Genomic DNA, 26,706 nt, shown 5'->3' on the forward strand with positions numbered 1-26,706 from the left:
CTGGGCTTGACATCTGGAATCAACTAAAATCCAAGCAGCTGGGCAGCCTGTGGGGGATTTTTCTTGACTGGATCACTTGAGGTCAGAACCCACCCTAAATCCGAGCCACACCTTGTGGTGCAGCCCACAGAAAAGGACAAGGAAGAAGGAAGCTTTTGCTGTTTGCCTGCTTGCCCTCCCTCTCGCTGGCACGCTCCTCTATCCTGCTGCTGAGGCACTCCTCCGCTGGTTTGAGACCCTTCTTCTTCAAGAGTCCAGTGCAGACTGGAGACCAGACGTTCCCTAGGAAGAATCCTCCAGGACTCCAGCACCAGACCCGCTGAGACATCTAGTCTTGTGGACACTACCAGATTCTTGGCCTTTCCATCAGGATACAGTCACTGTTGAATTACCTGGACCACAGCCTATAAGTCACTCTAATAACCCCCCTTTTAATATGTAGACACACACACACACACACACACACACACTGTCAATTAGTCCTGTTCCTTTAGAGAACCCTAACTAAAACACAGGTAGATATCAACACAGAAATTTTTTTTTTTTTTTTTTTTTCTTTTCTAGACAGGGTTTCTCTGTGTAACAGCACCACTGACTATCCTGGAACTTGCTTTGTAGACCAGGCTGGCCTCAAACTCACAAAGATTCACTTGCCTCTGCCTCTTGAGTGTTGGGATTAAAGTCATGCCCAGCCATGCACAGCTAAAATTAGTGGAAAAGTAAGTTGGAGGAAAAACTCATAATGCACTTGGGCAGTAGAGGCAGGTAGAGCTCTATGAGTTGGGAACCAGTCTAGCTTTTTTTTTTTTTTTCAACTACAAATAACATGGCCATGGCCTATGGCTCAATTTTCTTGCTAGCTAGCTCTTATAACTAAACTTAGCCCATTTCTATTAATCTGTATGTCGCCACATGTTCCGTGGCTTTACCTTCAACACAGAATTTATGATGTAACTTCAGTACTAGGAGAGTCAATGTCCTCTCCTGGCTGCTGAGGGCACCGGGCACATAGACAATGCACAGATACACATGCAGGCAAAACATTCATATAAATTAAATTTTAAAAATGAAAATAAATTAATTAAAAAGTCAGTGTATGGCTAAACATGGTGGTACAAAATGCCTTTAGTCTTACTAGGTAGAAGCAGGCAAATCTGTGAGTTTAAGCCTGGTCTACGTAGCAAGTTCCAATCCAGATAGGGTTACACAGTGAGAACTTGTCTCAAAACAAAACAAAAATCTCTTCAAGATTTATTTTGATAAAATATGATGCAATGACTTTAAAATTTTATGTGCAAAAGCAAACAAATTATAAGTAAGACAGTTTTTTAAAAAGATTAAAAAAAGCCAGATGTGGTGGCACATACCTTTAATTCCAGCACTTGGGAGACAGAGGCAGGTGGATCTCTGTGAGTTTGAAGCCAGCCTGGTCTACATAGTGAGTTCCAGGACAGCCAGAGGTACACAGAGAAACCCTGTCATGAAAAACCCCAAACAAAACAAAAGAAATAATTAAAAAGACAAGAAAGGCGGCGCACGCCTTTAATCCCAGCACTCAGGAGGCAGAGGCAGTCAGATCCTGTGAGTTCCATGCCAGTCAAGGCTACACTACACAGTGAGACCCCCCTGAACCCCTGCCTCAAAAAACAAACAAACAAAACCAGAGAAAAGAAAAAGAAAGAATAAATCCAGGGGCTGAAGTGATAGCTTAGCATTTAAGAACACTTGCTGCTCTTGCATGGGACCCTTTCAGCACCCACATGGTAACTAATAACTATCTGTCCATTTCTACAGGATCATCAGGGCACTGCACACATATGGTGCACAGACATACATGTAGGCAATACACCCACACACATAAAATAAACACAAATAAATCTAAAAAAGAAAACTGGCAAAAAGTTAAAAGGACAAATCCATGGGACTCAAGACTTAAGAGATTCCAAGAATTATATTATCCAATAATTAATATACACTAGGCCACTGAAAGAGAACAGAAACTTCAGAAATAGTAATAGATAATTGATTTTCAATGGATACAAAGGCAATTCAACAGACTTACCTGAGTTTCATTCTGGAAGCCACATAAAGGTAGAAGGAGAGAACCTATTCCCGTGTCTCCTCTGACCTTCACGTGCATACGGTGGCACATACACATAAATAAATGGAAAGAACAGGGAAAGGAAGGGCGCAAACAGGCCCGCTAGATGTCTCAATGGGGCCCAAACGGTGAAAACAGAGAACAGACTCCCGAGACCAGCTCTCCTCAGGTCTGGGCTGCACTGGCAGCAGAGCAGCGCCGGTGGCGCTCGCTCACTGGGTGGCTGCTTCCGTTTATTCCCAGTTCATTCATCAACTGGGAAGTCCCTTCAACGTGTGTCCACTGGCTGAGAGCCTAGCTGCGATCCTGAAATGCAGCTAGATACTCGGGGGCGGGAGGGCTGAAAGAACAGCGTGGTCTCTCCTCCATCAACCTTTTCCAGTTGCATTCAGCAGAAGATGGCTCTGAATGTACTCAATACAAAATCATAAACTTTCTCTAAACACTATTAACTTTTTTTTTTTTTGCAAATTTTATTTTGCAACTCAATTGTAATGCTCTCTAGTAAAAACTTTGTAGATGACAATGTCATATATTCCAATGTCAAAATCTGCTACACTCTAACAGTCTTCTTCTCAGATCCTCAAGGGAGATTTACTGAAGCTCTATCTTTGGTCAAGAACCATATTACTTCCACAAAATGTGAAAAAGTCAAAAAAGTCAATGTTTTACAGGCCAGCTTACTCAGTAGCACAGCTATCACTTACAGATTGCCCCAAAGAAGCACAAGCTATTCAAATGGGCCACAGTACCATTCCTCAGTTTGGGTTTAATTAAGCAAGACACGGTGAGAGCAAAGCCTTAGAAGCAACCAAGCAGAAGGCAGAGCACTCTGGTTCCCACCAGGGCCACACTTACCATAATCACAGGTGGGTTGGGCGCTGGTGTCAGAGTATGTCGACTGCAAAGTGGTTTCGGATCCTTGGACAAAACCTAAACGTATGCACAAGGTGGTTAATTTCCCCCAAACCAGCCATAGGAAAGTGACTAAGAGGACATTTCAATAGAAACTAGCAGGCAGGTCTCCCTTCAGCTGAGGAACCTCTAAAACCTAGTGGTGCACTGATATGCACTCAGGCAAAACACTCATATGCATGAAATTAAATAAACTAATTTATTTAAAAAACAAACAAACCCACAGAGGGGCTGGACAGATGGTTCAGGAGTTAAGAGAAACTGCTGCTCAATCATGAGGACTAGAGTCAGATCCCAAAACCCACATCAGGCAGCTCACAGTCACCTGTTAACTCCAGCTCCAAGGGGTCTAATGTCCTCTTCTGGTCTCTGGGGCACCTTCATATACATGTCTGACACACTCACACAAACACATACACGTAAATGCACAGAGACACATATAAACAAAATACAAATTTAAATACACAAAACCACAGTCTCTGAAGCAAGGCCGGGGAAGCAGCTCAGCTAGTCAAGTGCTTGTTGTACAAGCGTCAAGACCTGAGTCTCAGGCCCAGACCCGTATAAAGGGTGCTATACAGTTCTCAGAAGTGGGGAGACGACACACGTGAATCCTTCGGCTTGCTAACTAACCAGCTCAGTGCAATCAGCAAGTTCTAGGCTAATGGGACCCTGCTAAAAAACAAACAAACAAACAAAAAAAACCAAGGTAGTTGGCACCAGAAAAATGACACCAAAGTTGACCTCTGGTTTATACATAAACCTGTACACATATTGTGTGCATACACAACAACTAAACACGAAAAATATTCACTGGGGAATTCAACTGTAGAGAATAATTAGGATAATGTATCCAATCCAACCTTTTCCACTGCTTTTTTTAAAGAAATAAATCCATTAACAGCCCTGCCACCAAAATGCTCTCCGACTTTATGTAATATGGTAATTTGAGGTCTCACGGCACTGCTTAAGCTGTGATAGCTGGAACTACAAGCATGGATTATCGCAGTCAGCTATGTAATATGGTTTCTCTTCAGGTTTTGTTTTATATTGTTTTTCCCCCCAAAAGCGAGGATCTAATTCAGGTACCTGGACTCCACTACTGAGCCCTCTCTCTAGCCCTGATTTGGTTTGTTCAGTAGGGTATAGATACAGAACCTCAGCTCTGTAATTTTCCTGTCTCCATCTCCCAGATGCTGGGGTTACAGTATGCACCCTGGTGTGGTGGGTAGTTTATTAGGCAAGCACTCCATCACTGCACTGTATCTCTAGTCCTCCTTTTTTATTGACTTTGCATTTTGAGATGTATTCACTTAGTTGCCCAGACAGGCCTCAAATTCACTCTGTAATCCTGGCCAGTGTTGAACTTGTGACTCTCCTACCTTGGCCTCCTGGATGTTAGAATTACAAGCCTGTGCTACCAGGCCTGGTACATACTGTGCAATTTACATATAGCTGTCAGTTATCTGCTAGGGACTTATTCCAGAACAGGCTCTCCCATTCAAAGAAAGGTAGATTCACAAATGCTGAAGTCTCTTTTATAAAATGCCCGTTGTATGTTTTAAATCGCCTTTAATTACTTATAAGACTTAACATGATGTAAATTACATATAAAGTCATACTGTATTATTTATCATATAATGGCAAAAACTCTGTACATGGTTAGCAGAGATACACTCTCCCCCCTCCCAATATTTTCAATCCTCTATTGGCTGAATCCACAAAAACAGAACTCGAAGATGTAGAAGGCTGAGTATACTGCAATTGTAATGAAACACTACATCTTGATGGACACACATTCTGAGTTCAGTAAGAAAACTGCAGAGCAAAGGGTTTATGTTTACTCCTAAGAGAGTCTTAGCTCCTCCATGAACAAAAAAAACTAAAGACAGGGACTGACAGGTGGGGGCAAATCTGTATCTCCCAGACAGACAGACAGACAGACACACACACACACACACACACAAAGTGAGTACTTGGCGGGCATGCAGAAGACTCTGAGGTTCCCATCCCCAGTGCTGCAAATACAGAGATGGAGAAGGATGCTGATAACCAACCTCTGAGATGAACTGCAATGATTCTGTCTTCCTGAGATGACAGTCTTCCCCCACCCCACTCTAGACTAACAGAGGTAGCTGGTGTGATCACTAAGTCATGTAGAAATGACTGACTTTTGAGCCTTCTGGACTGTTCTTTCTTGGATCTTTCTAGTCTGAGGAAAAACAGCTGCCACATTGTTAGGGTTCTTCTGGTGGCCCTACAGAGCAACCCATATGGCACATAACCACAGCTAGAATTAATTTGCCAGATACAGGAGCTTGAGTCATGTTGGAGGTAGGGACTCCAGTACCAGACAAGCTTTCAGGTAACAACTGTCACCCTAAATGTAATCTAGGCCAGAACCACCAGCTATTAGCACTTGTGGCATTCTGAACACAACGAAGCTGTGAGATAAGTGTTCTATAAAAAACAGTACATGTCAGACCTTTGTTTGAAGGCCTGACTCTAGATTTTTTTTTTCCCCGCTGTTTTTTCTCCTGTTTCCACCCTCCCCACTTCATACTAGAGATGGGTTCCAAAGCTGAATGTGCTGCTCTTGCAGAGAACTGAGTTTGGTTCCCAGCACCAGCATGTTGGCTCATTACCCCTGTAACTCCAACTCCAGGGGATCCGACATCCTCTTCTGGCTTCTATGGACATCCACACATATGTGCACACACCCACATATAGGCATACACACATACACATAATAGCAGTGACATACAATTCAAAGCTTCCAGGACTTAACCTCTAAGTTATACTAAAGTGACTTGATCCAGCACAAAGGAAAATGAGTTCAAGGCCAGCCTGGGCTATATTTTAAGATGGGAAGCCAGCCCAAGATATAGTGTGAGACTCTTTTTTTTGTTGTTGTTTTGAGGCAGGGTTTCTCTGTGTAGTTTTGGTGCCTGTCCTGGATCTCGCTCTGTAGACTACACTGGCCTTGAACTCACGGAGATCCGCCTGGCTCTGCCTCCCATGTGCTAGGATTAAAGGCGTGCGCCACCACCACCCAGCCTTAGTGTGAGACTCTTAACAAACAAAAGTATCTTAAAACGTCTTTGAATTTAGTAACCTTTTACGGGTTTTTGTTTTCTGAGACAGTTAATGTAGCCTAGGTTGGTCTTCAACTTACATTCCTGTCTCTTAAGTGCTGGGATTATAAGAATGTACTACAAAGCCGGACGGCAGTGGTAAATGCCTTTAATCCCAGCACTTGGGAGGCAGAGCCAGGAGGATCTCTGTGAGTTTGAGGCCAGCCTGGTCTACAGAGCTGAGATTCAGGACAGGCACCAAAACTACACAGAGAAACCCTGTCTTGAGAAGAAAAAAAAAAGGTTACTGCTCGATTTTAGTCTAACAAGAGGAAAGGGAAACTAATCAATTTATTAGCTTGGTTACTTCAGTGCCCATAAAACCCAGGATTACAGCCTAACAAGACCTGAAGCTGAAATTCAAACTTGGCCATTAGTAAACTAATTCAGTTTCCTCATCTGTAAATATAAATGCCCCATTATCAAGCTATCTCATAAGATAAAATTCATCCTCTTGTTCTTCAGCAGCCCTGTTTCTAAATGCAGAAGAACAGTTTTGAATTCTTGGTCAGACCTGGTGTAGAGAATTACATCTTAATTCTAGAGACATTAAGCATTAGTTCTACTTAACGATTTTCCTTTCCAACACACTCCTACCTAACCTCAGATGTTTAGCATTAAAAAAAAAAAAATTGTGGTGGACGCCATACTAGGCACTTCAGGCTGCAGAGCAGCAGTCCCCCCTTTATCCACTAGATGTCAGTAGCAGCACTGCACCCAGCCCCTTCCACACGCCAAGATGAGACAACAAAACGGGACTCTAGATACTGTCAAATGTCGTGTCTCCCTGCCCCCCCCCCCCCCCGGGAGGTAAGAGGCAGGCAGAATCACCCTGATTGAGAACCACTGGCCTAGGGGATGGCTGTGAGAAAACCCAAGGTTCTTGGCAAGCTTTTAACCAAGGACTAGCAGAAAGGGCCTATACAGAAGCCAGCAACTTAGGTTCCATTCAAAGCCTTGAACATTCCTAGCAGAATGTGGGTTACCCAGCAACCATATTAAGTTCAAGCCTGAAATACCTCCAGCGAAGTAGGAGGCACTGCCTATGGCTCTATGGTGCTAACTGGTAAGGCAAACCCAGGCAGCCTTGGCAACTCACCCAGGAATGGTTTACAGTCACTCAAACATATTCCACACCCCCTCACCCTGCTCACCACCCACCTTCCTCTTTGCTCAAATACCACTGATCTCCCTAGCAAGATCTAAGGAGGTAGGCAGCTCCAGTCCAGGGCGTTATTGGGCCAGCTATCTTTACTCTCTCTTATTCCGCTCACATCTCTTCTTAAACCTCCCCTCCCCTCTTCCCAGAGGCCTCGAGGCTCTCTGTGTAATGGCTGAGTCCCTGCAGGGTACCCAGGGCCCAGGAATACAGTGTGCACTTATTTATTGTCCTACTCATGTCTGCCCTCGCCTATAAGCTGCTTAAGAAATTTTTGTCAGTATTCCCAGTGCCTACTCATCACCTTTTCGGTGAGTTGAATGAATTAATGTGGAAAATAGTCATTCCTTGCCAAGGTTCAAGCTCGGTCCCTAAAGCTCCCTGCATAGCTCAGACCCTTCATATATTTACCGATCTCCCCCCTGGGGCCTGGCGCTCCTCCCAGCTTTGGACCAGATGAAGAGGGGAGTGGCGAGAGTAAGGATCCACGACGCTTTGCACTGAAACTGTGCGGGGGAGGCAATGGCGACAGCAGCCGAGACAACGGACTCATCTCAAATGCTCAGGCCCGAGAACCGACGTCCTAGGACGTGGAGGGACGTGGGCAGTGGAAGCTGGGACCTAACGCCGCCCAGGCTCGGAGCCTACGGTCACAGAAGACACAAGCCAGGCTTCGAGCAGCCAGGCGTCCGGGAGGCCCGGCTGAGGTCACTGGGAGCCGAGACTTGAGGGATGCGACCCCGAAGCGAAGGGCCTGCGGCGCCATTTTGTGACCGCAGAGGGCAGTGACCGCGACGCCACGGGAGGCGTGGGCGAGCCTGGCATGCCTCAGCCCGTCTTGTCCCTCCCCGGCCCGGAGCGCGTCCTCCACCCTGCTGGGCCTACCTGTGTAGCTCATGACGGCAGCGAACACCCGAGCCGTGGACACAGACCGCTACTCTGCGCGTCTGACGCCACAACAATCTTTGAGGGCCCTTCCACACACGCCCAGCCCCACCTCCTGACCTCATTGGCTCGTGCCAGCCTCGGACTTCACGTCCATTGGGCCAGCTAGCTGTCCATTTCTATCCTTCTTCGCAACAGTGGCTGGAGATACTGCCAACCCCTACTGGCCCCGCCCTACCACCGCCTCCTGTTAACCAAAGCCCGCGCTGATAGGCCAAATGGAGACGACGGGGAGGTAGAGTTCGAAGGGGCGGGGCTACGTGCAACCCAGAGGCCGGAGCCCACGCGTGGCGGGTGCCGGTGTCTGTTTGCTGGACACCTGCCAGCGGTAGCGCAGGCAATTGTCCTAAGCTCCGCCGCTGAAATGTTAGCCAAAGCCATTCATGTATCCCTTTGGCATTTGAAATGCTAGCCAAACTCGTTTGTGTATTCCTCTGGCTTTTCAGTTCCAAAACTAGAATTGGTAAAGCTACGCTGAAATGAGAAAAATGAAGATCTAACTGCCAAACAAGGTCCTGACAAACATTACATGAGATAATGTTTAAATAAATGAGCCTGGACACGTGTGGTAGGTGGCTCCTGTAATTCTAAGACACAGGAGCCTGAGGCATAAGAATGGCCTTGAGTTTGAGGTCAGATTATGCTGTATGAGTTCTAAGGCACTCCAGGTTACACTGAGACCCTGTCTCACGAGGTGAAAAATAGCTGGGGCCAGTTTCACGAAGTAAATATTATTTTCTCATTAATTATTACATAACAATCAATAGTATTTGTAAGGGTTGAGGATGTAGCTTGGTGGTAGAGAACGTTATCCTAGCACATATGGAAGGCATGTGTGAGATCCCAACACTGCAAAACAGGAAAAAAAATGCATTTTAAAACAGAAAAAACCTGGTCACGATGGCTCACACCTGTAATCTCAGCACTTGGGAGACAGTCTGGAAGAACACTGTGAGTATATGACTGTTTCAAAAATTAATAGTTGGACTTGGTGGCACCTGCTTTAATCCCAGCACCCAGTGGAAAGCAGATCTCTGTGAGTTAAAGCACAGCTTAGTTTACATAGCAAATTTATGGCTAGCCAGGGTCACCTATGTATCAAAAAATTGTTTTTTAGATAAATGTTTGTGTATGGAACTTGTTATGCAAGCAATATATCTGAATGTATCACGCATTATTGCAAATCTTTACACATGAGAACCTGTGCTCAATGCTCAGCTCTACAAAACAAAAAGCTCAGCTCAGTACCAGCCTTGCTCTAAGCACCATGCCTGGCTGTTTGGAAAGTCACCATGAGACAGATCTTATAATTCCTGTGAGGGACACTGTAAATAAAACATAGCATTTGGGAAACTGCATCAAACTGTGCTTCCATCATTCATGCACCTTTTCGTGGTTTGGGGAAATTTTAAAGTAGGGTGTTGTATTAGTACTAAGTGATGGTTATCCGTTCATTTTTTAATTTTTTTTTTTTCTTTTTGGTTTTTTGAGACAGGGTTTCAAAAAAAAACAGGTGTAGCTTTGCACCTTTCCTGGAACTCACTCTGTAGCCCAGGCTGGCCTTGAACTCACAGAAATCCACCTGCCTCTGCCTCCCGAGTGCTGGGATTAAAGGTGTGCCACTGCCCGGCCATTTTTTTAGGTTTATGTATGTTTTGCTTGAAGTCATATTTGTGCAGCCACATGCATCGCTAACGCCTGAGGTGGTCAGAAGAGGGTGTTGGATACCCTGGGTTGGAATTACTGGCTGTGAGCTCCTGTGTGGGTGCTGGGAACCAATCCCAGGTCCTCTGCAAGAGCACTATGTGCTCTTTGCCACTGAGCCATCTCTCAGTCCTTGTTACCAGTTTCTTTAGGGGTAATAATAATGGCATTCTTTAAAAGTCTACATCCTTTAAAGAAACGTATTGAAATAGTTAATATGGTAGCCCCAAATAATGTGCTTCTCCATAATTTAGATGGGGAAGGGGAGGTAGAGAAGTACAGTTGCTGTGATTAACAAGGGTTTATTTTCACCACTGATCCAGGATAAAATGTCGGGATAACACTCCCTCCCCAAACAGACCTTTGCAGACCTTGCTGCCCCATGCGAGAGCCACTGGCAGTGCACTCTGTGCATCTGATTCACAACATGCAACAGGTCTGCTTCATGTGCATTACTGCTTTGGGGTGCCGCTGTCTGACGTCCAAATAAAGTAGGGCCCCATGATTATCTCCTCTAGATACTGTAGTTCCTTTTGTGGCATTTGCCACAGTAGTCATTTCACCCAAGGTTTTGTTTAATTTCTGATGTCCTCATGGGTTGAGCTCAAGCCAGTCAACGGTTAAGGCTACTTCATTTGAGACCATAGAGTTGTTTACGGAGAGACTTGTTATGCTCAGGAGTTTTAGGAAAAGATCCCTGTTGTAAGAATGGTAGGTGACCCCTGCAGAGGGTCATTACTATATAGCTATCAGTGTACAGTACTGGATAAAGAAAACCTTTCCCGGGGCTGGAGAGATGGCTTAGTGGTTAAGAGCACCGACTGCTCTTCCAGAGGACCCTGGCTCAATTCCCAGCACCCACATGGCAGCTCACAACTGTAACTCTAGTTCCTGAGACCCAACACCCATGGCAAAACACCAATGTACGTGAAATAAAAATAAATTAAAAAAAAACCAAAACCTTTCCCTGTTAACTGCGTGCAAAGACACAGCCATCAGTGTATACATATAGTGAGTAGCAAGGCCTTCCCATGTTACTGTCATTGGATCTTTCAAAATCCACTCTAACGCTAGGTTGTGGTGGCCTAGCATTAGGGCCTTTAATCCCAGCCCTAGGGAGGTAAAGGCAGGTGGATCTCTGTGAGTTCGAGACCAGCCTGGTCTACAGGGCTAGTTCTAGGACAGCCAAGGCTACATAGAGAAACCCTGTTTAGAAAAACAAAACAAAACAATCCATTCTAGTGCTTTTATATTTTAAAAATTGATTTTGGCCAGGCGGTGGTGGCATATGCCTTTAACCCCAGCACTCAGGAGGCAGAGGCAGGCAGATCACTGAGTTCAAGGCTAGTCTGGATTACAAAGTGAGTTCCAGGACAGCCAGGGCTATTACACAGAGAAACCCTGTCTCAAAAAAAAAAAACCAAAAAAAAAAAAAAAAAAAAACCAAAAAAAAAAAAAACATAAACAAAAACAAACAAAAAAAAAAAAGGAAAAAAAAGAAAATTGTAAAAAATTAAAACAAGGCAGGTGGTGGTGGCGTATGCCTTTAATCCCAGCATTCCAATCTCTGAGTTCAAAGCTGGCCTCGTCTACAGAGCTAGTTCCAGGACAGCCAGGGCCACACAAACCCTGCCTGGAAAAAACAAATGAATGATTAAAACAAGACTCCTTTTCCCCTTGTTATCTGGGTTCTTATGTCTCTTCTTGACATTTACCTTGGATCTAGCGAGGTAGAGCTCAGTGGCAGAACATTTGTGTGGTGTGTTCAAGGCCTGGGATGAAGTCCCCAGCACTGCATTTAAAGTCCTCCTGGCTTAAGGACGGCAGAGTCCCAGCTCTGCAGCCCCACCCCACCCAGAGCTCCCAGCAGATGTGCACTTCTACCCAACACCCCCAAGGAGCTCCTTCCCTTGGTTAAGGCACCAAGGCCAGACCCCTCCTGCAGGCGTGTTACTGCTGCTGGTTAAACCCAACCAACGCTTCTGTCTTGGCTCCCTTCCCAGACCAGCCAACCAGAGCCCTGGTTCCTCAGCTCAGGGGAGCCGCTTCCCCAGACAACCAGAGCCCCACCGTGCACCTCAGCACCAAGGGCCAAAAGCTGAGGACTTGGACTATCCTCACTGTGTCTGGTCAACCTGGTGGCCAGCAGGGGACCCAGGGACTCTGGCCAGGCACAACCCTGATCCCAGCCCTAGCTGTCAGCCAGTGCCAGCCTGTCCACTCGACAGAAAAACACACACTGGCTGCCTGCCCTGGGGTGTTTCCAGAAGAGAAATTTAATCTAATTTACATATTTCTAAATACATTGATAACCAAAAGATGGCCACTGAAAAAGGTTAAAAGGTCAATTAGCTCCCGGTATCTAGCTGGCCCAGGATTGCAAAATAAAAAGATCCACGTTCCTTATTCTCTACACAAAACGCGTTTTTTAAAAAAGTGAAAGATCTAGGGAGCTATACATAGAAAGCAACAGTGAAGAGGGAGGGGGTGGGGGTGGGGAGTCCACCCCTCACTCCACCCTCCCAGCCCTGGAGCCCCTGAGGCTCTGACATGGCAGGAGGCAGCTGTCAGCTCTGAGCTCTTCCAAAATAGGAAGGCCCCTTTTGGAGGGGCAGCCAACAAGAATTTCCGTGGCATTGTGGGCTCAGTGGGGGCTCCCGGGCCCTAGAGGGTTAGCAGAGGGAGCGTGGATTCCCCTGAGCAAGCACCGTGGCGAGATGTGGTCGTTCGACGTAGGAACTGTGGGGGCTAGGGCAGATCCCAGGTCTCACGAGGTGCGCGTGCGTGTATGTGTGCCTGTGCATGAGTGACAATAGATATTCATGGGGGCAAAAGGGGACAGGGGTCTTTGGGGTCTTTGCAAATGGCCACGGATGGCAGACATAGCCCTGTCTGGTTGCTAGACACAGGGAAGTGCTGTTCTCCCCTGTAACCAGATTGGCCACCACCAAAGGCCTGGCTACTGCCCCTGCTGGACCAACCAGGTGGGCTCAAGGAGGTACCCTTGTGGCCCCAGAGTCCTCAGGTTGGGGGAAGGTGGCTAGCTGGCTCCCGGCGCCCAGGTTGTAGTGTGCCCGGCCCCCAAGGGGCGCCGGTTTGAGGTTTTGGCTTGCTCCTTTGGAAACGGAAAAGAAAGGGAAACGGGAAGAGGACACAGAGGAGAAACAGGAGGGACAGGTGGTACAAGAGGGGATCTGGAATGCTTGTATGTTAGGGCGCCTCTACAGCTGCTGTCTGTGCCTGTGGGGCCTGGGGCTCCTCAGGCGGAGGGTCTGCTTTGGAGAAGTTCATCTCCAGAATGTGCCGCTGTAAATGCCGCACCCACTCTTCCTGGATGGAAAGTGGGCCCTGGAATTCCACTTCACAGAACCTGCATAGGAAAACAGAAAGCAAATGGCCAATGCTTAAAGAAAGGCAGAAGTGTGATTCAGTGCAAGTGCTTAGGCATATCTACCACTACTAAGTGTAGAAATGTCAAGACCAGGACTCAAGGGAAGTGTCTCCTAATGGACAGTCACCTCTTCTATTGTGGAATAATGGCAGGGTCTGCTGGGCATGAAGTCTTTAATTTTAAGGAAGCAGAGGATTCTCCAAGTGCTTCTGCACCTGATGTGTATGCTCTGAGATGGTGGTGAGTAGAGAGAAGCAAAACCTGTCTCTCACAAGATCTGTCGTCCTTCCTCTCCCTTATGGTAGCCTTAAGCTAGGCCTCCAATGAACATAGGCCTAGAGCTTGAGCTCTGTGGCTCCAGAGAGTTGGGTTGAAATTCTACTTTTTTTTCTCCTTTTGTTTCTTTGGGAGACATGGTTTCTAAGTTTATAGCTCATGCTGTCCCAGAAATTATGTAATCCAGCTGGACTTATACTGGTGACAATCTTCTGGTCTCAGCTTCCCAAGTGCTAGGTTGATAGGCCTGAATCATCATGCTCAGTTTGGATGCTACTTTTGACTTGGCCTGTATTATATAGCCTGAGTTGAATTACCTCAGGTCTCAAAAGTCCCTATTTGCTGGTGTCTGATTGTGTGTGTGTTCATAACTAAGTGTCAGCAAGGTTCTCAGTGCTTTGCTATTAAATTCAGTCCTTACAACTCTATCAAATAGGTCTGTATGAAATGTTTTATTTAAAGAAAGGATTTTAGCCGGGCGTTGGTGGCGCACGCCTTTAATCCCAGCACTCGGGAGGCAGAGCCAGGCGGATCTCTGTGAGTTCGAGGCCAGCCTGGGCTACCAAGTGAGCTCCAGGAAAGGCGCAAAGCTACACAGAGAAACCCTGTCTCGAAAAACCAAAAAAAAAAAAAAAAAAAAAGAAAGGATTTTATCTTGTAGCCCTAGCTGGCCAGGACTCCTTACATAGACCAGGCGGGCCTTGAACTCACAGATATGCCTGCCTCTGCTTCCTGTGCTAGAATTAAAGGTGTGCACCACGACACTAGGTTAGACTCTTTTTAAAGGTGGAAAAATGGAGGCAGGGAGCAAATAAGCTCTTGCCTGAGGTCACCAAGCCGTGGAGTGATTTAGGACTGAACCCCAAGTCTGGCTGGCTACAAAGCTCAGGGTATCAGGGTGATATTCTGAAGTTCCACTGTCAGTGAGAAGAAGCCCTTAACCTGGGTCCTGCCATACCCCCAAACAGCCCATGGGACCCCACCTCCCAACCTGCCCAGAGACAGCAACATTTCCAGGCTTTAAATAGCCAAGGCCCAGCTAGGTCTTAGCATACCTGCACTTGAGGGTATAGATGTTGCCCACAAACTTGACCAGTGATGTTTGGGGGGGGCGAGGCACCAGGGAGGGGACTGGCCGGACCCGGGGTGGGGGCTGCCGCACTTCTTCCAGCTTCTGTTGCAGGTCATTGGCCTCCTCACCACTCCTAGCTGCAGAGGCATCTGGGGGGCGGGCTTGTCTGCGTTCAAATTCTAAATCAGAGAGGGATAGGTGATGAAGAGGAGGGCTAGGGCCCTGCAGACACCCCTGCTTTCTGTGAGCACAAGGGGGTGGAGGCTGTTGGGACTCAAGACTGGCCACCATATGCACAGGTAGAATGGCATACTGGTAAGGGAGAGGATTAAGCAACTAAGATGCAGTGGTCAAGTGAGCCCTAGAAGGTGCCTACTGCCCTCCCACCCTCCTCCACCAGCACTCACTATTGATATTCTGCCGCTGGTGCTCCTCTGACTTCACGGTCCCAGGTGGGCTGGTTGCCAGAGGCCGTTCACCACTGTCGGCTGCCCTGCCAGCCTCAGGCCCCGGCTCCCCCCCAGCACTTCGGCCAACCAGGGACAGGCCCCCAGGTGCCAGCCCCAAGGGTGGCCGCTTGTCACTGTCACGACCGTGGCCGGCGCTGCGGAACTTCTTGGTAAAGGGGCGGCCACCCTGGATGTAGCTTCGGTAGGCGCCCACTTTCTGGGGCCGGTGTTTGATCCACTCACTCAGCGTCTCGATGGGAGAGCCGTTGACACACCACTCTGTCACACCGAACTGCCGAAGGTGCGCCCTCGCATGGCTGGCTAGGGCTTTGCGGTTTTCAAAGTAAAGGCCACAGAGCTCACAGCAGGCCTCGGTGGCTACAGACAGAGGAGGTTGCTGTTCTAAGAGTGCAGGCATACCCAGGAGCTAAACCCACCTCCCACAGGGACCTTGCCTCAGGGGCCCTGCTTGCCCTGACAAATGCCATCCCAGACCCTACCACCCACTGCTTACAGGAGTGGGAGGTCTTCTCATGCAGAGTCTTTGCCTTGAAGGGCAGTTCAGTCTGGATGTAGGTCTTGGCCTTGACCTCTGCTGGGAGGAAGCGGTCCTCCTGTAGGGGCCGTTTGGTTGCCACTGGGCCCAGGTAGCTGGTAGCTGAGGGCTTGGCCCCTGTGATGGGTGACAGGCTGAGCTCCCGGGGAACCTGGGTTGGCCCAGCTCCTGGTTTTCCAGGCCGGCTAGCCAGGGGTGACAGAGGCAGTGGGGAATGCATAGCCCCAGGAGCTGCTGTGGGGGAGCCATCCTCAGCCAGGGCAGGAGCCAGGTCTCCAGCTGGAGGCTCTTTCTTGATGAGGCACAGCTTGGACTTCTTCTTCAGGATCTCCCGAAGTGTGTCGATGGGCGAGCCATTGACAGACCACTCAGTCACACCCATCTGCCGCAGGTGGGAGCGCGCATGGCTGGACAGGCCTTTGCGGTTCTCGAAGAACTCACCACAGAACTCGCAACGGATGTCACGCACTGGCTCTGCCCTGGATGCTGCAAGGGGTCCAGGGTAGGGGGAAGAGAAGGAAGCAGTGGCTATGGGCAGGAAGCCTCCAAGCTCAAAGCCCAAGGCAATTCTGGATGTCCCTATCCATGTGCCCCTCCCTCCAGACTCCACTGAACTGGGACTTCACCTGGGCCTCCGGACTCCACTGAACTGCGACTTCACCTGGGCCTCCAGACTCCACTGAACTGCGACTTCACCTGGGCCTCCAGACTCCACTGAACTGGGACTTCACCTGGGCCTCCAGACTCCACTGAACTGCGACTTCACCTGGGCCTCCGGAGGCCACTGAACTGCGACTTCATCTGGGCCCTCAGAGTCCACTGAACTGCTACTTCACCTGGGCCCTCAGAGTCCACTGAACTGCTACTTCACCTGGGCCCTCAGAGTCCACTGAACTGCTACTTCATCTGGGCCTCCGGAGGCCCTTCATACATCAGCCCTTCTATTTGTCTTATGACCTCAAATTCTAGCTGGCTTCACAGGTCTCCCTGAGTGAGGCTGGGTAAGCTACTTCCTCTCTCTGAGCCTGTTTCCTTCTCTGCAAGATGGAGATGAAAACCTCATCTCCCAATGTTGCTGGGAGGGTCTAAAATCAGAAGGGTTCAGAGCATGTGGCAGGGAGCTGGCGTATGAGCTCTAAGATGGAGCCTCAGCCACACTTGCCTGCTTATATAGCAGACCATCAACCCAAGAATGAAATAGTGTGACGGAGTGCCAGGGAAGCAAGCAACAGTAACATGATAGCAATTACAACATACAGGGAGATTTTTGCAACCAGGCACCATACTAAATGCTTTATCACACTTAATTCTCAAGAAAACTGTACAGACACAAGGCAGGGGATTATACGGATTTCCATCTTCCAAATGAGGAAACTTGCCCAACTCACTTTCTACTACATTATGATGAAACAGACATCTTGACTCAAATTTGGCTCCAAATGTCAAGTACTGGATTACCAGAAACGTTAGGCCATCCCTCTACTCCTGCCAGTGGCAGACATTACTAATGGATCCTTGCAGCTATTCTCCCTAGGAATTTGGTTGGAGGCCACTACCAATTGGCTATATAGGACATTAGATATAATTACATGATTCTGCCTCTTCTGCACGAATAACAGAAACAAGTGGCAGCTTGGGTACAGGAGTCTAAGCAGCAAGTCCTGTGTTCTCTGGACTTACGTATCTTCCATTTCAGTCCTGGGATCTATGGATACTCCTACGGGGTATAGGGAGGAAATCCAGCCAAACGGTCTACCTGCCCTGACATAGGGTCACACTTACACAGGTTCAAGGGTGCCATATCTTCTCGAGGCGGGCCCCAGGGACCCTCAGATGGGTGTGGCTCCCCATGAAGGGTCCCTGGCAGCATCTCCCGCTTGATTTCCACTCTCATTTGTTCAGGCTTCAGTTTCTTGGGCAGGGAGGGAGTAGCAAGGCCTGAGAACATCTTCCGGGCCGTGGGAGGAGGAGAAGCAGTTGTTGAGTGGCCCAGGGGACTGCCTGGTGGCGGTGGCAACTTCTTGGCCAGGGGTGAGATGTGAAGATCCGAGGGACTGCGGGCTTCTAGCGAGCTGCCAGGACCTCCGCTACCCACCACCTTGGCTAGGGCTTTTGGGCTAGGCCCTGGTGGGTGGAGGTGTCCACCTGGCCTGGACTGGGTCCGTCTCTTCAAGATCTCCCGCAGTGTGTCAATGGGTGAGCCATTCACATACCACTCAGTCACACCCATCTGCCGCAGGTGGGAGCGCGCATGGCTGGACAGGCCCTTTCGGTTCTCAAAGAACTCACCACAGAACTCACAGCGGATGTCTCTTGTTGGCTCTGGGCCTGAAGCTGCAGCAGGAAGGAAAAGGGGCAGTTAGAATTGGGAGCATCGTCAGGATAGTTACCTGCAGGAGTATCCTGTCCAGCTAGGCATGGGCAGCCATGTGTCCATAGGCTAGGGTAGTAGTGGAAGGCAGGTGCAAGTGAGGGAGCTGATGGGTGGGGTCAGACACTGGGCAGAGGCAAGGGAGGGGAGGGGAGGCTCTAAGAACTAACAGGACCTCTGTCCTAGCAGAGGGCAGTACCAACACTCCACAGCTTTGTGGGTCCCAACAAGGACAGGGCAGGAGACAGGACGCAGCCAGCCTAGGTGCCACATGCTGTCCAGACCCAGGGCACCTTCCACACCAAAAGGTAGGACCTTCCCCTTGGCCTTCATTCTCAGGCAGGGTCATGGTGACAGAGGTCAAGACCAAGAGAGAAGTACCAGCAGCCCACTGCCAACAAAATCTCTGGGTTGAGCAGGCCCACTGCCAAGGGCCCCTGTCTACTCCCTACGACAACAGGGAGGGAGTAGGGAGGGGGCCATGACCCCCCAGGGAGGGGCTCCAGGGCCCACAGGGAGGAAGGGCGGCTGAAGCGAGAACCTACAGAGGTTGAGAGGAGATGGCTCCACATCAGAGGCCCAGAAAATGCCGGCGGCCGAGAGGTCCTGCTTCCCCCAGGGGATGGCCATACCCGAGGCCTTCAGCTTGGCCTTCTTGGCCGGCGGTGGGGAAGGGAGCAAGGAGAGGGCCGTGGAGGCAGAAGGAGGCCGCCCCAGCTGGGCCAGGGCTCCCCGCCCGGGTGGGAGGCGGATCTGGATGCCGTCCCTCCTGATGAGCCCGTGGAGCACGTCTATGGGGGATCCCTTGGCATCCGGGTCGCTGACGCCCAGGTGGCGCAGGTGGGCACGGGCGTGGCTGGACAGGCCCTTGCGGGTCTCAAACCAGGCACCGCACAGCTGGCAGTCCAGCTCTCTGCCCCCGTCACTATCTAAAGCTGCGGAGACAAAACACAGGGGGGGTTCACGGCCGCCACCTTGGTCGGCCCTAGGGGATGAAGCAGGAGGGTCTGGTGTGATTTTCAGCTGCCCCAGGTGGTTAGGGGTCCAAGTTTCATGCTGCAGACAGGTTTTTGTTTGTTTTTTAGAGGTTTCAGGTAGCAGGGGCAGCCTGTTCCCTGCCTAGCTCATTGGCATCAAGTGAAGGTAGGGAGCTTAAGGATGTAGTTCTGTGACAAATCCTGATGCCCCAGGGCCTCTTCCTTGGGACTTCTGCTAGGGGAACTATGGGAGAAGACAGAAGGTGAAGAGCAGGGGGCACCACCAGACTACCAAGCACCCCTACCCCTAAAACCACAGCAGATTCAGTGCAAGGGGCTGCCAGAAAACATAGGTATCGTCAGGCTCTAAAACCTGCCAACCTATGGGAAAACACGATGGACACCTCAAAACCTGACTGCTGAACTTGGAGGGTTTCTTCCCAAACACACTTGCCAAGTGTAAGACAGCCATAGTGGAGGGTCTCTACCTTTGTGCACAAACAGGGAGAAGCCTTGTCATAGATGGCCAAGAGACATGAAAAAAGGGACAATGTAAGGACTTCCCGTCTGGTAGACTACTCATCTACTTGTATGATTCAAAATATCCCAGACTCCCACTAGTCCAGGTCCACAGGCACCCTGGTTCCCTTCACCACCCCACCATCAGTCCAGAGAAGGGCAAGTGGCAAGCAGGACCCTAGCAGGCTCAGACCTGTAGCAGGCCTCCAGGGGAAGATCAGCAGAATGGGGGGAAAATGATCATCTTAGGACAGCCCAATAGGAGACAATAATGAATGCCTCAATCAGTACTGACCTGGATGACCCAGAAACTGGGAGCTGCAGGCCTCAGTTCCTACCCTGGGTCCTCATCTGAGGATCATGTAACACCCCAGCACCCCCCTCAGCTCCCAGTACCCACACTCACTGAGATTCAGAGGCCCCTCATCCTCAGACTGGGGCCATTGTGCCTTTGGGGAGGTCGGCCGGGGACTCAGGGATAGCTGGGGGCTCTTGTCTTCAGGATTCTTGGGTGTAGGAGATCCTGCCAGAGTGAGTGGGGCCTTCTTGAGGAGTGGAGAGCTGGATGGGTGGGCCAGGCCCTTGGCTGAGAAGCTTGGAGGTGACTTGATGGCTTTGTTAACAGCAGGGGCATCCATAGGTTTGGCCAGGGCGAGCAGGCCAGGCCTGGAGGCCCCAGCAATCAACTCCTTTGGTGAGTTGGACTTCTTGGTCAGGTTAGGGGGCAGCCCAAGGGGAGCATCAGGCAGGCCCTTCTGCTTCACCAGCTCATAGAGAAGGTCGATGGGAGCACCACTGCTTTCTGACTCTGCAACCCCCAGCTGCCGCAGATGTGAACGTGCGTGGCTGGACAGGCCCTTTCGTGTTTCAAAGCAGGCACCGCAGACCTCACAGGTGGTCAGGCTCTGGGCTGGAGGGTGAGATGGGGGCCAGGATGAAAGGCTATGAGGCCTTGCAGGTATACTAACCCATTCTCTTCTCCTTATCCAGGTTCAAAGTAAGTAAGTGTTCTGCTTCTGACAAACCCCTTTAATCCTGACAACAGTTCTAATTTGGTGGGGGTTAGTATTTCTGGTTTGGAAGTAAGGAAACTGAGGCTCAGAGAAGGCAAGGGTTGTGTTCAAGGGCATATGGCAGAAGGCTGCATCCTCTGTGGTGCAGGCAGTGGGGATGCGATGTCTTTCAAACCTGCGACATACCAGGATGCCCTGGCAGCACTCTTACACAAATGCGTGTACACATACACTTACATCATATATGGCGCTAAGACGTAACCTACTCTCTGTAACTCGATGCATGCTTCAAATGCTAAGTCAGAGGTCCTAGCCATGGCCCCTGCCCACTCCCCATCTGCTTCTTGACCTCCCTGCCCAACTTCAATGATACAAAGGTGAGGTTGGTTTTGCTCCTCTTAACATACCTAGGAACTAGTAAGATGCTTATCATCACTCTCAACAACCTTGTAGTCTACAGGAAAAACAAATATGTATTATGTGAAAGTTCAGAACTAACAAGGTTGGTTAGTGACCTGGGTTTGAGTGTGATCTCTTGCCCACCTTGCCCACTGCTTCCCTGGATGCCCCTTCTTCGCCCAGTAAGGTAGTAGCCAAGGACCACACATGTGGCCAATGCTATAGAAAGTCAACGTAGAAGACAGCTGGGTCTCTATCTCCTTGGTGCCTTATAGTGCTGGAAGGAAGGTGAGTGCCAATCTGGGAACCCATGTTAAACGACCAGGCCAGAGACTGCTTCTGTGAGCATGACTATCCCGGCCAGCACACATGCCTTGTCACTTGGGCCACTCACCCTTGAGGTCTGGCAGCTCCTGTTTGCTGCCATGAGGAACCTCTGCAGCCACTTTGCTGCTCAGCCGACTGGCCACCTGTTCCAGGGTCCCAGAGACAGGCAGGGTCTTCTTTGGGAGTAAAGGAGACCCCAAGTCCATGGCCACCATTGTGTTTTCCTCAGAACAAAGGCCTGTGGGGTGGAGGAGACAGGCTCAGCCCAATCAATAGGCTGTCCACCCCAAGAAGAGAACCGAAAGAATAGTACTTCTTCCTCATCCTTGGCATCTGCTCTCACGTCTGGAAGCCACTCATTCCATGAGAGCTGAGGCTGTACCCATAAATCCCCACAGCAGCACAATGCAGAGACACTGAGACTGTCCAATGACAAGAAAGACAAATAGCAGTTTCAGTCCAGCAGGTTCACTGGCCTGAGAACACATTGCAAGTTTGAGCTGAGACTCCTGAGGACATCTTAAGAGAAAATGCCTCTCTGGGTAGAACTTATAAGGGGGTGAAGGTGGGAACAGTCAAAAGAGACAAAGATCAGAGTCGGAGACCAGAGAGGCAAGGCAGAAAAGGCAGGAAGCTGAGGACAGGGAGGAGGAAATCTCCACCAGACAAGGGAGCTAGAGCTTCAAATACAATAGCAAGTCCCAGCAGTAATCTATTCATCATCAGCTGAACTGTAAATGGGACAAGGTAAGAACCTGGACCCTGGACCAACTCCGGGACAGCAAGAATGGGAATGACACAAGTTTGCACGAAGTTTCTTAAGCTTCCATCCAGCGAGGCGCCTCCTCGGGTAAGAGGTATGTAGGGAGAAGGAATCAAGGGTAGTTTTCTTAATCTAAGTTTTCATTAAAAAGGGTAAGGATGGGGGAAACTGGGAGGCGATGCAGTCGAATTCTGAACAAGAGCTGAGGATGAAGACTGTGTGTCAGATGGGCTTCGGAGACGACCGTAGAATGCAATAGGGCAGGGGGTTAGGAAGGTCGCTCCCTGCTCAATCACAGAGGCAAGAAGATAGGTCAGGAGGCTACCGAGATCATGACACCGAGGACTTTGTCAAAGTCTCCAGGTAGAAGTGGGCGCGTCTGTCAGATGGGGCAGGGCCAAAAGTGGCTTTCCACACTGAGGGGATCGGAACCGTGACAACTGGGAGCTTCTGAGTCTCCAAGAGAGGCCGGGGACTTCTGTCAGAGCCGGCGAGAGTCCTGAGGAGCGGCGGCAGAGTGCTTCCGAAGCCTGGGACCCTCCGGGAGGCTGAGGGAGGCCCGGGGCCCGAGCGCCTGAGGTGGGGGGGCCACGGAGACCGGACGGCGGGTGTTGCGGGAGGCGGCGGCACACGCGGGAGGGACGCCGACTCTCCCCTCCCGGAACCCTCCCCTCCGCCAACTCTTACCCGGCGCGGGCGCGGGCACGGGCCCGGGTCCCGGCTCCGGCTCGGCCTTGGGCCCGTCCCGCGACGGCGGCGGTGGCAGCGGCGGAGGCGGCGGCGCCGGGAGAACCACCGGGCCTGGACTCGGGGGACCTGGCGAGGGCGCCCCCGTGGTCGCGCGCTCCCGGGCGCCCCCCGCGCGCGGCCCCGCCGCCGCCTTGCTCTCCGCTTTTGTCACTCGGCACTGGGCGGTGGAGGCGGCCATCTTGGCTCCGGCGCACGCGGGGCGGCCGCCCCAGGCGAAAGCAGCGGAGCGCCGTGCGCCGCGACCGCCGAGCGTGCTCTGCTCCGCCCCTCCGGGCGCACCCAGGGCAACCTGATGAGCGTCGAGCGCCTCGAGCGAAATGCTCTAGGCGCCGAGGAACCGGCTCGCAAGCTCTTGGGAGCTGCCTGGAGCGCTAGGGCTCAAGTACGCAGGCCAAGCTTCCAGCCGCCTCCAGCAGCTGCTCTAGACCCGGATCCGCACATCCCTACGGCTAGCAGGGGAACCCTTCAGCCAATATTAACATTCAGAATTAGAACCCTGACAGCAGTGCTAACACATGCCTTGAGACCCTGTCTCATTCTTTTGTCTTATTCAAGGCTAACTTTCTAGAAAAATCCTGAAAGACACTAGATCTTTGACCACGATGATCCTCCCATCCCCACGTCACCCTGGTATCTATCTAGCTGATCTCAGATAGTGCTGTCCTGCAATCCAAGAAACTCGGTCCCTCTTCACCAACGATTCTAGCACCCTACACTCCTCCCGCCCCGACTTCAAACTGGAGCGTCCAGCTGTTCCTTGACAGATGGGTGGGGCCAGAATCTGACTGCTGCCCCGCCCCCAACCTGATACCCTCCCCTTCTGGCTCACTTGGCAAAAGGGGAAGAGCCTACTAAAAGAACTGCCACGCAGGGCCACTGCCCCAACCTGGCTCTGATTTGGGACACCATTACTTTGCAAAGTTTTTAGGATCGTTTCAGCCACTTCTTAACATCCCCTATCTCCATGTGTTCCCTGAACAGGCCATAACTCTCTCCTCCCTCTAGACAGCCAAAGCAAAGCTGTCTACTTCCTCACACCCCAGGGTTTGGGCCAGCTTCCTTTGGGGAGTGACACACTGATTTTTTGGTGGAAATATTTTGGTCATAAGTGAATTTGACTGTTAAGTACTTGGTCTGATCCTTGGGAGTGTCTGGCCCAGAAGCCAAATAAATGTGAGCATGATATACAGGCCTGTGCTGGGCTAACACAGGAAAAGGGGTCAGAGCTGGACTTGTCATAGATTACTTTCTACAGATCCAGACATCCTTAAAGCTGGCTCTACCTTCCAGCTACTCCAGAGACATTATGAACCAAATCAGGTGGAAAAGCTGAATCCCTGGCGAGCAATCTTTTACCAAAGGCAAGAAGCCCCAGGTGTCACATACCTCTGAGGTATGTCTGTGCCTCAGTTCCTTTCTTGTTCAAGGAAGAGATGAACTTTTGACATTCCCTCCCCATCCTTTACAATTCTCAAGAGCCTTTACTTGGCTTACAGATGGGATGGATCCAGCCAAGTCCAAAATACACATTTAGGCAGGAGCCTGGAAGCTGGAGGTAGAGGAACCATAGAAGAAAGCCCAGTCCCAGTAACTGCATTAATTCTGCCAGTTTAGAGGTGTTTCATTCCTCAGAGCCAAGGAGTTTGAATTTCATTCAACTACATCTCACACCTGAGTTCTCTGACCCTCATTTTTGTTTCTTGAGACAGGAGCTCTTCATGTAGCCTTGGCTGGCCTTGAACTCACAGAGATCCATCTGCCTCTGTCTCTGGAGTGCTGGAATTAAAGGTATGCACCACCATGCTCAGCTGAGTTCTCTGCCTTTAAAAAGGTCCCAGAAAGTCAACTTTTACAAGATCAGGTCCTTCACTTTTCCTCTAGTTCTTTTGTGTCCATTCTGCAATCTAACACCAAATATTGATTCTAGATTTCAAGACACTACCAAACAAGATGCTCAGAGTCCAGATCTGCCTATGTATGCCTGGAACAAAGCAAATAATCCATAGGTTCTTTCTAAGATGACGACCAAACAATCCTAAGGCTAGGAGCATAGCTTAGTGGTGAGAACATCTGTCTCACATGCATGAGGCCCAGGGTTCTATGTCCAGCACATCAAAGCAAAAGAAGATAATCCTTTGACCTACCAGCTTGTTTTTTTTTGGGGGGGGGCAAATCTGAGATGACAGGGGTTGAAATCTTAGTACATGCAATTGCTTGAGTATGAGAGGGGTTTGTCAGAGTTGCTGGAAAGAACTGGTTGAATCTAGTTGAATCTAAGAGACCAGATTCTACTCTTTTTTTGTAGTGAGTACCTGGAACCAAACTAAGGGTTTTGCCCATGCTAAGCATGTACTCTACCACTGAGCAACATCCCCAGCTGGAATCTAGATTCTAGATCTGTACCATCCACTACAGTAAGCTCACCAGTGGCTCAGTACTAGCCATATTTTAAGTGCTCAATAGCCACATGTAGCCAGTAGTGATTTTCCAGGCCAGCACAAATCGTTAAAGACTATTTCTGGCATCTCACAAAGTTCTAGTGGATATAGTGTTCAACATAGGAGTTTTTTTTTTCCAGAACAAAGAATTTGCTCTCCAACCACCTGGATTGTAAAGCTTAGCTCTCTCTTGCTATATAATTTAGGGGCGGTAAATTAAGTTCTCTGTGCCTCAGATGCCTCCTCTGTAAAATGGATATGATGAAAACACCCACCTTAATAGGATTGTTGAAAGGAGTTCAATGGCTTTGTGCTTATAAAGTGCCATTGCTTCTAGAAAGAACTCACTGAGAAATTGGATTTAGAAAGGGCCATGAACCAGCCCTTGAATAAAACAGAAATTACCCCTATATGGCAAGATACTAATGAGATAATTTGTTAATATGCTTTTTAAAAAAGTCTGACTGTGTATCCTGGCTCAGTCGTGGAATTTGCCATGCAGCCCAGGCTGGCCCCGATCCTCTTGCCTAAGCCTGAGGGCTAAAATTACAGGCAGATAAAATGCTTCCAGGAAAGCAGAGCGAATACCCTCCAACTCACCCATCCATCCCTCTGTACCTCTGGGGAAGGGTAGGGACTCCAGTCTGGCCTGTTCCCTCCCCTTACCATCTCCGTAGATTGGCCCAGGGTCCTCAGCCCAGGTGGATGGGAAGGGCACGGTGAGAGGGAAGCGTGGCCGTCGTGAAGTCAGGAAGCTTCCAGGTGGCCCACCAGGCTCACGGCCCAGGGGACTCGGGGGCAACTCAGCTGCCGAGGTGGCCAGCAGCTCCTGCAGGATGTTGATGGGTGAGATGGTAAGCTCCCAGTTGGTGATGCCAAAGTCACGAAGGTGGGCCCGGGCATGACTGGAAAGGCCAGCCCGAGTATCAAAACCAGCCCCACAGAAGTCACATCGCATCAGGCTAAAGGTGCCAGGGTCGAAGTTAGCCACTGCAGAAAAAAGACACAGATTTCCTGGGCTGGGGTAGTGGTGAAGGGAGCCACTCTCCATCCCCACCTCTACCCCTTTCCCAGGATTTCTCCCCCTCTACAGATCATCCTGGAATGCCTGCCTTCCCTTCTGTTGTCGATGCTTCTGCCCGGCCTGAAACTTTCAGCTCATGCATCCTCCCCAAACCAGACCCTCCAGGAAGTCTGATTTCTCAGACCCCCTGCTTGCACATCAGGCAGCATTAGGGACATCTTCCTAGAAGAGGCTTCTCTGGGTTTGCAATATGAGAGTACAGGATAGATACCTTTTCCATGTCTACTTTTGCTTGGCATTGCTCCAGTATTATACATTAAATGTAGGCTGTACAAAGAAATAGACAAGTAGAGGATGGGATGCCCATGTATGGGAGCCTCTCTGAGCCCTCAAGGTAGAGTTAGGGTTTCTTCTCTCAGATTC

The 26,706-nt window shown here is 49.9% G+C and overlaps 2 protein-coding genes across 21 annotated transcripts in view; both read right to left on the reverse strand.

Moving 5' to 3' along the window:
* The window catches only part of Akap8l (A-kinase anchoring protein 8 like), a 33,425-nt gene extending 25,112 nt beyond the window's left edge, over nucleotides 1-8,313 (reverse strand). For 3 of the 8 annotated variants that reach the window (XM_037197899.1, XM_037197897.1, XM_037197896.1), the window contains exons 1-2: nucleotides 7,721-8,158; nucleotides 2,960-3,034 (exon numbers count right to left, since the gene is read on the reverse strand). In XM_037197899.1, coding sequence (XP_037053794.1) covers nucleotides 2,960-3,034; nucleotides 7,721-7,862 — 217 coding nt within the window. In that variant the 5' untranslated portion in view covers nucleotides 7,863-8,158. Of the gene's footprint in view, nucleotides 1-2,959; nucleotides 3,035-7,720; nucleotides 8,159-8,194 lie in introns of those variants that run through there. The other 5 variants (XM_037197900.1, XM_037197898.1, XM_028860799.2 and 2 more) reach the window with 5 other exon arrangements.
* Nucleotides 8,314-12,211: 3,898 nt separating this feature from the next.
* Nucleotides 12,212-26,706, reverse strand: part of Wiz (WIZ zinc finger) — a 28,164-nt gene continuing 13,669 nt past the window's right edge. For 4 of the 13 annotated variants that reach the window (XM_037197907.1, XM_028860766.2, XM_037197902.1 and 1 more), the window contains 9 exons: nucleotides 25,926-26,249; nucleotides 21,376-21,546; nucleotides 19,976-20,479; nucleotides 18,619-19,008; nucleotides 17,485-18,036; nucleotides 15,661-16,188; nucleotides 15,105-15,524; nucleotides 14,681-14,876; nucleotides 12,212-13,328 (listed from right to left, as the gene is read on the reverse strand). In XM_037197907.1, the coding sequence (XP_037053802.1) occupies nucleotides 13,169-13,328; nucleotides 14,681-14,876; nucleotides 15,105-15,524; nucleotides 15,661-16,188; nucleotides 17,485-18,036; nucleotides 18,619-19,008; nucleotides 19,976-20,479; nucleotides 21,376-21,546; nucleotides 25,926-26,249 (3,245 nt within the window). In that variant the 3' untranslated portion in view covers nucleotides 12,212-13,168. Of the gene's footprint in view, nucleotides 13,329-14,680; nucleotides 14,877-15,104; nucleotides 15,525-15,660; nucleotides 16,189-17,484; nucleotides 18,037-18,618; nucleotides 19,009-19,975; nucleotides 20,480-21,375; nucleotides 21,547-22,758; nucleotides 23,049-25,925; nucleotides 26,250-26,706 lie in introns of those variants that run through there. The other 9 variants (XM_037197908.1, XM_028860767.2, XM_037197909.1 and 6 more) reach the window with 6 other exon arrangements.

This window comes from Peromyscus leucopus, chromosome 22, assembly GCF_004664715.2.
Source record: "Peromyscus leucopus breed LL Stock chromosome 22, UCI_PerLeu_2.1, whole genome shotgun sequence".
Taxonomy (NCBI): Eukaryota; Metazoa; Chordata; class Mammalia; order Rodentia; family Cricetidae; genus Peromyscus; species Peromyscus leucopus.